The sequence below is a fragment of the Eptatretus burgeri genome, chromosome 7 (assembly GCF_056783735.1).
Source record: "Eptatretus burgeri isolate ZD-2024b chromosome 7, Ebu_testis_v1, whole genome shotgun sequence".
NCBI classification, from domain to species: domain Eukaryota; kingdom Metazoa; phylum Chordata; class Myxini; order Myxiniformes; family Myxinidae; genus Eptatretus; species Eptatretus burgeri.
The window spans coordinates 58,501,275-58,513,774 of NC_140967.1; the positions used below are offsets into that span (position 1 = coordinate 58,501,275).

The 12,500-nt window shown below is 49.8% G+C and overlaps 1 protein-coding gene across 1 annotated transcript in view; it reads right to left on the reverse strand.

Annotated features, from left to right (window-relative positions):
* Window positions 1-12,500, reverse strand: part of DNAH5 (dynein axonemal heavy chain 5) — a 254,698-nt gene that overhangs the window by 49,599 nt on the left and 192,599 nt on the right. The window contains exon 65 of the mRNA XM_085890337.1: window positions 1-224. This exon is cut by the window's left edge and continues 20 nt beyond it. Coding sequence (XP_085746463.1) covers window positions 1-224 — 224 coding nt within the window. The remainder of the gene's footprint in view (window positions 225-12,500) is intronic.

Below are 12,500 nucleotides of genomic sequence, written 5' to 3' on the forward strand. Positions count from 1 at the left end.
GCCACATTGATCTGCATTTCTGTCTCTGCAGCTGTTGCTAGCTTCTGTGAAACTTCCTGAGCAGTACGCTTTGTCGAAGCAAGTACACCCAGAAGGCTCTCATCGTCGACGAGAGAGCCACGTGTGCTGCTCAGCCGCTCGAGGAGGCTGTCTTCCAGCTCCTGGATTCGCCGCTTATTTTCCGCTAAGCTTTCAAGAAGGTGCATGCGTTCTCTCTCCAATTCCTTCACACCACACGTTGCATCATACATCAATATAATGTTTTGGAATGCTGCTCAGTGCATCTTTGGACGTGGAAACAAATGGTCATCAACAGAATGAAAGAGTCATGGTGTTTCTTTTTTCCAAGATAAATAATGTGACCGTCATGCAATTTTTGCCAAGATAAATAATGTGACCTGCTCATTTCCAGACTTGGATCCATGTGATTATTTCCTATTGGGACATTTGAGGAGCAAAATATTTATACGGTGGACACAAAATCTTAGGGAGCAGACACCAAAATTAGTACATCTCAATTGTCGAGGACTTTCCAGCAGTTGGAGGAATTGTGTCGGCCAATAGTGGTCCCACTAAGCATGTTATTCATGACAAATCGAGATTGAAAGAATAATGTTAATATACAGTAGAAACTGGATAATAAGCATATGCTTGAATATAAGCACATATGAAAAATAAGCACACACGGTCCTCCCCATTTGATTTTTCCATTAAAAATAAGCGCATGTAAAAATGTCACCGTAAGCCTTTGAAAACTGAAATTATTATCAACTCAAACACGACAGTATTTCGTGCTTTATTGGTATATAAATTTTAAGTCAGAATTTCTTCCACGTCTGGTGCTGGTACTTACAAGAGTTGTATGTTCAAAACAACGTTGTTCAACAGGGGTAGTAAAAGGGTGTTTTACTACAAGGGTAGTAAAGGGGTATTTTACATCTCTTTATGATAAAGGGACATAAAACAACATTTTTCATCACGATCAAAATGGATAAGGCAGTTTGAACATCGATCATATACCCATGAAAAGAAGATCAAGATTATCGCGTTTTACAACTCTTGTAAGAACCAGTAACAGACGTGTAATAAATTCAGACTTAATAGAAGGACTTAGATGTGAATGGTGAAGAATGAGGAAATAATTGTTCAGTACGAAAGGTCGAAGAAGATAGGGAGCGGAAGACGGGCCTTTTACCCCGACATGGAAAATGAATTTGTTGCGGAATTTAAACAGCTACGTGCTCAAGGACTGAAAATGTATTTAGGATTTGTTTCTGAGGTCTGGACAATTCAAATTGCAATGATGTAAAAACTCACATCTGTGCAGCCAATCTGAAGAATGTTTACTATTATAAGCTCAGGTCATGGCTTTTTGAATATAAGCGCATGTAGAAAATAATCGCATTTGTGCTCCACTAAATCTAACAAGGACAAATGTGTCCAAAAGCAGCGTCCTAAAGGTTTTGTCGGCTAAAAAAAACAAAAACAAACAAACAAACAAAAAAAACAACAACTTCCAATATTTCGTCACGTGCCTTGATTAAGCCAATAGTGAGACCCGTCATAGTGTATTTACGTATTTACGAAATTACAATACATTAAATGGAATAATCTTTAAATAGTAACGTGAACTTTTCAAAACTTTAAAGCAAATGTCCGAATATATTTAAAAGTTCATGATGGACACTCTCAAAAGGCACCCTCAATGCGAGGATGTATACAGGTGCTTAGTATTTAAGGAGATCTGGATCATGTATATAAAAGAGCTGAGTCCTAATATAAAGGTTTTGTCTCAACAAGAACAACAAGAACAACGCCAAGCTCTCTGAGAGCAGCGGCTGCTAAAAATAGGTGCATATGCTTGTTATCCAGATTATACTGTATGATGAATACTTTTTAATAGACATTAAAAACTTTCAAATACAATTGGAAATGTTGAATTTTTCGGGATCTCTATTTTGCTGAAAGCTGTTGGTTAAAAGGGTTGTGCCATTTGGGATTTCAACAACATAATCTAAATTGCATTTTACAAAAGATTATGTGAGTATGCCACAGATTATACTGTATGAGTGGTGTCCCTCAATCCACCTGAGGTGGAGATTCGCTCCACAAGAGTAACAAGTAGAAGGGCACTCAGTGGAGCACATACCCCCACCACGTAATGCCTGATCCACCAGAACATATCGGGTCCAATACATTTTCGAAATATCGTGCTCCATATCGTTTTTGGTCTTATAAATGGTGAAGAATCACTTTAAAGTTAAATATAATTCTCATATCCAGATCGAGATTTGGATCTTCAACAAAATCGAATCAATTTGTCACTGTCACACACCCAACCTGTCTACCAAGTTTCATCTGATTTCTTCCACAACTTTTTGAGATACCGTGCTATATTTAGTTTCACCCTATCTCTCAATGGTGAAGAATCACGTAAAAAAAATTATCGGATCCGCATCCAGATTCCGATCTTCACCAAAATTCAAACAATTCTTCCTTGTCACGCACCCAACGTGTCCACCAAGTTTCGTCTTAATCCGTTGACAACTTCTTGAGATATCGTGCTATATATCATTTTTGGTCCTATCTCTCAATGGTCAGGAATCACTTTAAAAATTCTAGTAGTCGGATACGGATTCGGATGTTCACCAAAATCTAATCCGTTTGTCCGTGGCACACACCCAACCTGCCACCAAATTTCATCCGCATCCGTCCACAACTTTTTGCGATATCCTGCACACAGACAGACAGACAGACAGACTGACAAACAGACAAACAAACAAACAAGAAGAAGACGTCATGCAGAGCATGATACTTGCAAAATCCATAAAACAAATTTGACCTCAAAAATAATTGTTGGTTGAATTCAATAACCTGAAATATAAATCCTCTTCAAATTTCAAGTCAATCGGATGAAATTGAGGATTTTAGAAATCTTACCTAAGTTGTTGACCTTTGGCCTACGTTGACCTTTTGACCTCAAAAATAGGCTTCTTCCTTATGACAAACTACCATGTGGTGAAATTTCGTGAAGATCGGTTTGAAATTGTGACCTGTAGGTGATAAACAGACAGACAAACAGACAGACGAGCAGACAGACAGACAAACAGACAAACAGACAGACAAACAGACAGACGAGCAGACAGACGAGCAGACAGACAGACACAGACAAACAGACAGAATAACAAAATAGACTGACCAGTATACTTGAAACAGGCAGAAAGGGGTGGAAACATAACCTCCTTCACCTTCGGTGGCGGAGGTAACAAAATAAATAAAGAAATAAATAAATAATTTAAAAATAGACCTGTATGAAAAACGATTATTCCTTTTCGACTGAACATTTGTCAACATTTTTTTATTTACCCACTTCTTGGTTGCAATGAAGAATCTTTCTCCATTTTCAGTTTTAAGAAAACGTACCACATTCAACATGTCGTCCCTTGCAAATGCTGGCTTTGAAATTGCATGTGAACGATTTATGACTTTCCATGAGGCGTTTACGAATTTGATTTGACAGCTCTGATGTCTCCCACAATTACCATCTCTCATTTTTTTTTTTTTTTTGTATACCTTGGTCGAGGCTCGTATGAGAGCGAACACACAACTCACAGCAAGGAGGCATGAGACAAGAGGGGCGGGAGTGGAAGGGACAAAACATTGGGGAACAGACACAGGTGAACTGTGGAAGGGAGAGGGATGGGGATGGGACGGGGAACATGGCGAGGAGAAGATGGACATTACAGGGACTTTCAGGAAGGAAAGCAGAAGAATTGAAGGAAGTGGGCTTGGGTGGATTATCGGGGGTAGAAAAGATCGAGGATTTGGATGGGGGAAGATAAGAGGTGGTGGTGAACAGCTGTTTTGAAAGCCTGGAGGGAAGAATGGGAAAGAATAGAGTGAGGAAGTTTATTCCAAAGGCGGGAAAAAAGAGGAATGAAAGGGTGAAGATGAGCAGTGATTCGTGATTTTGGTAGTTTTACCAGAAGGGGGTTGTTGGCGGACCTTGAGCGCCCTGTGGAAATGTGGTTGGGACAAATCGCAGAGAGAGCAGGGGGGGCAAGGCTGGAGAGGAGTCGGTAGAAGACAGAAAGACCACCGACTAACCTGCGGTGATTGAGTGAGAGGCCCAATGACTCAGCTTCATTGCGGGAGATGCCAATGATCTTAAATGCCCTGGTTTCGACAGCGTGAAGTCGAGAAAGGTGGGAGGCAGGAGCACCAGCCCAGAGGGGAGAGCAGTACTCCATCAGGCTACGGACAAAAGCTTTGTAAGTGGTCAGGAGCTCAAGAGGGCCGAGGAAGGACTTTGCACGACGGAGGATTCCCAGTCGGCGACGGGCTTTTGAGGCAAGGTTGGAAATGTGACTTTCCCAGGAAAGGTCATGGCAGATAGTGAGACCCAGAAGCTTGAAAGAAAAGACTTCTTCCAGAGGATTGTTGAGAAAGTGGATGGGGGGGTTTTGTAAACGGTCCTTTCGAAGAGACATAGTGAGAGTGTGAGATTTGTCTGGATTGAAAGACATGTTCCACGTGTTGGACCAGTTTGTGATTTTACCCCAGATCAGCAGTGAGCGAAGAAGCTGCTGCTTGCCGGTCTGAGGGATGACAGATGGTACGGCAGAGGGTGGAGTCATCGGCAAAGGGAAATAGAGGATTTTCCAGAGAGTCCGAGAGATCATTGATGAAAACCAGAAAAAGAACAGGGCCCAGAACGCTACCTTGAGGAACTCCAGCCTGCACAGGAAGAGGGGATGAAAGAACTCCATTTAGGGCCACACGTTGACTGCGACAGGAGAGGAAGTCTGCGAGCCATGAGTGGAGATGGCCTTGAATACCATGGGAAGAGAGTTTGGTGAGTAGGGCAGGGTGCCAGACTGTGTCAAAAGCACGTGATATGTCCAGGGATACGGCTCGGATTTCCTGTCTGGCATTGAGGACCTCCATCCATTGATGGGAGAGCAGTAGCAGCATATCCAGGGTAGAGTGACCTGGTCTGAAACCAAATTGATGATTGGAAATCAAGCCATTGGAGAAGAGGAAGGATTTCATGTCTGAAGCGATGATGGATTCCATAACCTTGCTGATGATTGGGAGAAGGCTGATTGGTCTGTAGTTACAGGGATCTGTTTTTGCACCTTTTTATGCAGGGCAGTGATGTTAGCAGATTTCCAAGCAGATGGCAGATGACCTTGGGAAAATGAGAGGGTGAATAGAAGAGAGAGAGGGTGAGCAAGAGCAGAAGAGCAGGCTTTGAGGACACGTGGGCTGATGCCGTCTGGACCGGTTGCAGAATCTGACTCGAGGTTTGAAAGCAAGCTCTCCACCTTGTCAGGAGAAAAGGATACAGAGTCCAGGGACAGTTTGGTGCGACTGGGTAAAGTGGGTAGAGATAGTGATGGGTTTGGGACACAAGATTTAGCTGCAAACACCGAGTTTAGACATTCAGCTTTATCACGTGTGGAATCAGCAGTGTGGCCATTTGAGGTAAGGGAGGGGATGGAGGGGGAACATACACCAGAAACAGATTTGATTAAACGTCACCAGGATTTTGAGGAGGGAGAGAGGTTTGAGAGTTCAGACTTGAGATGAGAAAGATGTTGTTTTCTGGCTCTCCTGAGGGTAGATACACACTTGTTCCGAGCTTTGTGGAACTAGTCACGGGTGGACCTTTCGGCCTCACCACGATCGTGCCAATCGGCCCCCGCGTTGGATAGGGTTGCTCGCCAAATTCGACCTACCTAAGTACCCACACGGAGGGTAGACCGGGCGATCGCACCTCGCCGCAGGTCGACTTCGGACACGGGCCACTTTAAGCGACCCGTTCCGTACTATCGGGATAACCGAGCGGTGTTATCGTCGGCCTCGACGGTTCGATTAATTATCGGGCGTTTTAGCCCACGACCAACCCTTTACGTTAAGTAAGATGGAGATTCAATAAAGGAAAAGACGAAGCGAAACGGGAAAACAGTTCAACATGAAGCACATTTATTTCGCGATGAACGGAAAGCACACATATACAATTACACCAAAAGCAAATGTAAAAGAAGAAGAAACACAATAATACACAAAAAGCAAATGCAACAATGCAGATCTAACCGACTACCGAGCACACGGCAACACTTATACAGTTTTACTTCACAGACGGCAACACATACACTCAAAGCAAAAGAAAAGGACCACCCTCAAGGATGAGGGGGGTAGGCGGGCCTGGGGCCGAGACCGCGTCGGGCCTACCCGTCTGATGATGAGCCGCAAGATGGCGGTGGCGCCCCGACTCCGCGGGCCTCGCGGACAGTGTCTGATAGGGGGTGGGAACGGGGCCCCCTTCTCGCACTATCTCAGCACGGGGGGAAACAGGAGGGGGTTGTTGATGCTCGGGGGGGGTGGATATCTCCCTGTCTCGGGTCCCGCGACGAGCGTCTCCACCACGACCTCGGTCGCGCCGCCGGCCTCTCCCTCCGCAGCTCCCCGACTCCGACACGAGCACCCCCTCGACCGCCTTCGCCGCAGCCACCTCTCCACAGCTCCGTCCAACAGCCCGCTCCGACTCCTGTCTTGACTCGTCCCAACTCTTCACTGGCTCCGAACTCTTAACTCTCTCCGCTCCGAACTCTTAACTGCCTCCGAACTCCACTGACTGCCTTGACTGACGAACGCAGCCCCTTATATGCCCCGTGGCCTCGCTCCTTCACCTTCGACCCTTTACCTCCGACCCTTCACCTCTAACTGGCTCCCCATTGGACCGAGGAAAAGTGGGCGTGAATGCTTTTTGATCCATGAATTTGCATATCGCGATATTACTCCAACGCACCTGGAGGCGGGGGCAAATCGCCCCACGCTCGCCGATAGGACGGAACAGAAGTGGGCGTGAGTCGTTTTTGATCCGTTTTCTTCGGAAAGGCCGGCGCTTTTGCTCGGTGCGCGCCCTGCACGAGTCCAGTATCGGTGCCCACAAGCGGCGTTGGAATGACGGTGATGCGATGGTTGCGAGGGCGAGTTGTGACGGTAAAGGTCGTGGCTGTTGTAGTGAAGCGGCGTTGCGGTTGGTGGTTGTTGTGTGATGGCTGTTGAGACGTAGTTGGTGGTGGTAGTAATGGCGGCTGGTCCAAAATAAAGATAGTAAAAGAAAAACGGCTATCTAAAAGGGTCGCAGCCCGCATGAATGACATTTATTCCCTCTAAACAATGGGTTTGGGCCTAACTACACATATACTTACAGAGATATCTCACCTAAGGGACCTGAATGGTGGTTTGCGAAGTTCGTCAACCACAACACTACCCCCTCCCCTTTTTACAGACTCGTCCCGAGTCGTCAAATTTTCGTGTGCCATCATGTGTAGTTTTCCCATAGTACATTTTACCTACGGATCCCTGAGTGCGACATTCATGGTATTCGTGTCCCCAAAATAAATAACCTGAGGGCTGAGTAACTACCTAAACAAACTCACTCACACGGACGACTTAAATAAAATTGCCGGCGCTAAGACAGACATGCCGGGGGCGCACTCATATGTACAGTACATCTTACCTTAACTTACAAATTTTACACTAAACCATGGCCCAGGATCACTGAACTCTGCAAAAAGAAAGCAGTTAGCAGGGAGCCAGGCTGCTCGCATGCAGTCTCTGGCTCAAACAATGCAGGTGACAGGGAACGTGGCCGGCTGCTCACACGCAGTCCAAGGCCTTCCCTTTTGAACTGAACGCAGTGAACCACAATGGTGCATGGGCTGCACAACGTAGTCTCCGTGCCAGCTCAAGTGGCACACGCAATGAACACAACGAATGGATGGATGAATGGTTTGAACTGAACGCAAATACGGTGCACGGGCCGCCACTGCAGGCCCGTGTTGTAGCTGCCAACAGGGCAGTTCTTGCAGCTTGCAAACTGTTGCTTTTACGATGATCCAGGCGCGCATGGAAATGAACAGGGAGGGGGGGGGCAAAGCAAAATTGAACGGGGCTGGTGAACGTGGGCAGTGGGCATGGCAAAGGCAGCAGGCAAACACAGCCTGCAGAACCAGGCCGTTGCAGGCAAACACAGCCGGCAGATGAACTGGCCGGCACAGGCCTTGAAGTACCACAGCTGCAGATGATCCGGCCGGCACAGGCCTTGCAGCAACACAACAGCTGCCGATGAAGTGGGCCGGCACAGACCTTGAAGAAAAACAGCCAGCCGGCAGATGAAGTGGGCCGGCACGGCCTTACAGCAACACAGCCAGCAGATGAAGCTGGCCAGCCTTTGCCGTTCAGTGGAGGTTGGTGGAAGGAGTGCGGTGGTGCTGGCCACTCGGAAGGCGGGCTCGGACCCACCCTACGGTCTCCCTCCCAACCTATCGCTTTTGCCTGTCACTGTCTATACCCACTCCCTTAATTTGTCAAACCCCAATTTAGCCCCAACTTATTTTTTTTATTTTTACTTCCCCACTATAAATCGTCCCCTAACCCCTTTTATCGTCTTTGTTCAGCTAACCTATCCTGTCACCTAGCCTACTCCCAACCCCTACGTTCCCTTCCCGGAGGGGAATAAGGGAGAGCTAGCGTCCTGTGTCGAGGCCCAACGAAGCCTCAGGAACGCCTCCCCAGAGTTCAGCGATCTATAACACAAAGTGGGTCCAGCGGCCCACAACGAGAGTGAGGGGATGGATGGTGCGGAGGGGTACACTTCCTAATCTACCCTATCCATTTAACTGTTAAACTACCCCGGGGCTTTCAACAAGCGCCTCTCGCTTAAACTATTGGTTCTAACAACCCAGATTCCCGTCACCTGTGTTGGCGTCCTCACAATTTCGGGCCTCGCCCCCCAATTTTCTCTCCGTGCCCTCACACGGTCTCATGGCTGGGACACGTGGCCCCCTTTGGCAGGCACGACCCTCTGCCGAATCTCCCGCTATGGCACCCCCGGGCACTACACTGCCTCCGAGCCTACCAGCTCCCTAACACCGGGGAGTGCCCCCCATGGCACCTCCCCTGAAACGCACACGTGGCAGGCTGGCTTCCCGGGCCCCTTTCCGAGGGTCACCCGTGCCCACAACACTGCCCACGCGGCTAATGGCGCCCCGGGCCCCCGCACCAAGCAGGCGCACCCGTGCCCACTACGCTATCCCGGCCCCCCATGGGCCCTTGGCCTACCACGGCCGACTAGCCTGGTGCCCGGGGTACCCACTCAGCGATACTCACCTTTCGCAGCCACGCTCCCAGCCCATCAACAGGGCTCCTGCACCCCTCCAAATGGGTATCGAGCCTACTTCCCCACCAACAACAAAACGACCTCCATTTTGTAAATTTGACTAACCCCCGAACTCACTCTACACTGACCCCGGTGTCCCTTGGGCAGGAGTCACTCCTCCCCCCAATCACTCATCGCACCATGCATTCCCCATTCACTCCATACACACAGACCCGCTGGCCTCACTCACTCACCAAGCACATGCTTCCACTTCACTCACCAACTCTTCAACACACTCACCGCTGAACTCTGCCATCCTTATAACTACCTCCCCTAACTAACTCATGCTCCCACGTCATCCCTTAAACTAGTAGCACGTTCCTTTTAACACTACGTAGCTAAACTACGTCAACTCTACACATCCAAAGGCTGTCACTGTCTCCAAATAATCCCATTAATCAATTTCCCAACCTAAATCTGGCTACAATCCCTCTAACTAATCCATTCCACGGACTCCATGAGGACTTACCCCTGCCCCATGAAGTCGGTCTAGCTAAGCTAACCCTTCCCCCTAACTAGTTTCCATCCTGTGCCCAGGTCAAGGGGGTCTTCCACCCCTTGCCCAGGAATCCTGTGCACCCGAAAGTGAGGCTTGCTTTTTTTTTTTTTTCTTCCATGCGCAGCACCAGCGCGGCAACTCGCAGCTCGCGCACTTTGCACCTGCCCGTGACGTCATGCAGCTGCACGTGTTCCTCGTCCCTCCTTGGACGGTACCATCCGGCAGGGATACCCCTCCTGCCGGATTCCAACCCCGCGTGCAGCCATGACGTCACTGTGCGCATAAAAAAAACACAAGCCCCACGTCTCGAGGGGTTCCCCACGCGAACACATGTGCTCTGCCCGTTGGAGCTTAACACACACGATCGCGTGGAGAACCCGTCCAGTCCAAATCCATTATCCTGCCTAAACTTTGTCGGTCCGCGGGATCGGCAAATCCACCGCGTGCGTTTCCAGACCGGGACTTCACTATCGCAAGCGAGCACGTGGGGGCCTCGTGCGTTGCACAGCACGGACCTCGTGCTCGCGGCTGGGTGAACCCGGCACGGTCCCCGAAACAACTTCAGCCGCTACTCGGCTTTCTTTCCTCACATGTCGCCGTCGTCGCCATTCGACCCACGCACACCTGCGTGTTACGACGCTCACACTCCACACCATTAAACTCACACCGGGAGACGCGGCTGCATGTTCACACATGCCGACCGACATCTCCCTTACACACAGCGACCTTGCACACGCTGTCTCTCTGACACTCGGCCGCTCACTCACGCATGCCATTACCCTTGCACACGTGGCTCCACTCACTCGCGGCCTTCCACTCACTCGTGCCATTTCCCTCACACAAACCATACCACTCACACACGCGGGGGCACTCGCCCGCGGTGCCTCACTCATACTGGCCGTTTCACTCACACACACGGCCTCTTCCTCACACGGCGTGCTGGGAAGCACGCCCTCCTGCACACTTACCACCACACCACTCACACACGGGGTCTTTGTCACCCACCCAGTCGCTCTCACACACGCCCTTGCACCCGCGCTATGCGTGCGTTGCAGCACGCATTTCGCCACACTCGTGAACACACACCTCGACACCACACACACCGGGACAACCACACTGGGGATTCGTGTCCCCACAAGGGTCTCCGGGGCCTCTATACCCCCCAAGCTCGGCGTGCACCCGTCCACAGCACTCCTCCCCTCGAACTCGCAAAGCACGACCGAACTCACCTGGTCGTGACTCGCCTCAAGGGGGCATACTCCCTCCCCTCGTTCCTGGAGGAGGCTATCCCGCTGCTCGCACTGGGTCCCTACACGCTCCGCGAGCTCACCCTCACTATCCTCCACTACCTCCGAGTGTGTGTGTACGTCTCTAGCCTTGTCATTATCATGCAGTCTCTCCTCTATTTTTTCTGTCTCCCGTGTCTCTATACATTTATAAGTTTCTGTTGTCCCCTCCTGTCTATTAGTCTCCGCTTCTTTCTGGCGTCTTTCCCTTATCTTTATGTAGGTCAACCTTGCTTTCTCTTTAAGTCGCTCCCGTCCTTCCCTGTTTTTCACTCCTTGCTCTTTCACGATCTCCGCGTACCTCCTCCTTGCTTTCCGTATTAATTGTTCTTTTCTCTCCCTCCCAATTACTTTCACCTCGTCTCTTGTCTCCCGAATTATTTTTTCCTTACCCGCCTCCACCGCGGGCCCGACAGCCGTTGCACTCCCTCCCAGCGTGTTCGCTCCCACACGTGGAGTCGCCATTTTGAGCTCCCTGGCCACTGCCTTCATGCCCGCCTGCAGGCTTTGGCCCATGTTCTGCGTCTCACCCCGCAGCTTTTTCATTTCGAGTGCGTTTGTTTCCATTTTCGTTTTCATTTCGTTCATTTGCTTGTTCATGCCTTTTATTTCGTTTTTCATTTCATTTGTGTTTGTATCCATCCTCGCTGTCATTGCCGCCAGCATGGCGAATAGCTGGGCCATGTCGGGTGCGCTTGGGTGAGCCGATTCGGCCAGGATCGGGGGGTTTTGGTGGAGAGGGGGAGGGGAGGTGTCATACACCGCGGCCGCCGCCGCACCTATTTCTGGCTCTGGGTTCAGTTGGGCGAGTTCGTGTTCCTGCACAACCAACATTTCCTGCACGGGGATTTCATCCTGGACCATGGATCCTACATTACTACACATATACATTTCTAATACCCCCGGCTCCCGCTCGCCTTGAGACGCCATCTTGCTTCTCGTAAAGGGTTAATTTAGCTCGCTCGTAATTTGGAGGGAATCGGGGGTCGCTCCTCTCACCCCTGGACCAATTCCCGTGAATTTAGCTGGAGACAGGAGAGCCCGTTTTCCCGTTCTCCGATACCAGTGCCGCGAGGAGGGCGATGAGTTTATATCCCACTCCTGACACCAGTGTTGCGGATTCGCGCCCGCCGGCGTGCGAACGGCCACGTAACTCGAATCGCGGCACGTCGCCCACCGGACGGACAATCCCGTCGTGACCCTCTCGGACTAACGCCGGGAACTAGTCACGGGTAGACCTTTCGGCCTCACCACGATCATGCCAATCGGCCCCCGCGTGGGATAGGGTTGCTCGCCAAATTCGACCTACCTAAGTACCCACACGGAGGGTAGACCGGGCGATCGCATCTCGCCGCAGGTCAACTTCGGACACGAGCCACTTTAAGCGACCCGTTCCGTACTATCGGGATAACCGAGCGGTGTTATCGTCGGCCTCGACGGTTCGATTAATTATCGGGCGTTTTAGCCCACGACCAACCCTTTA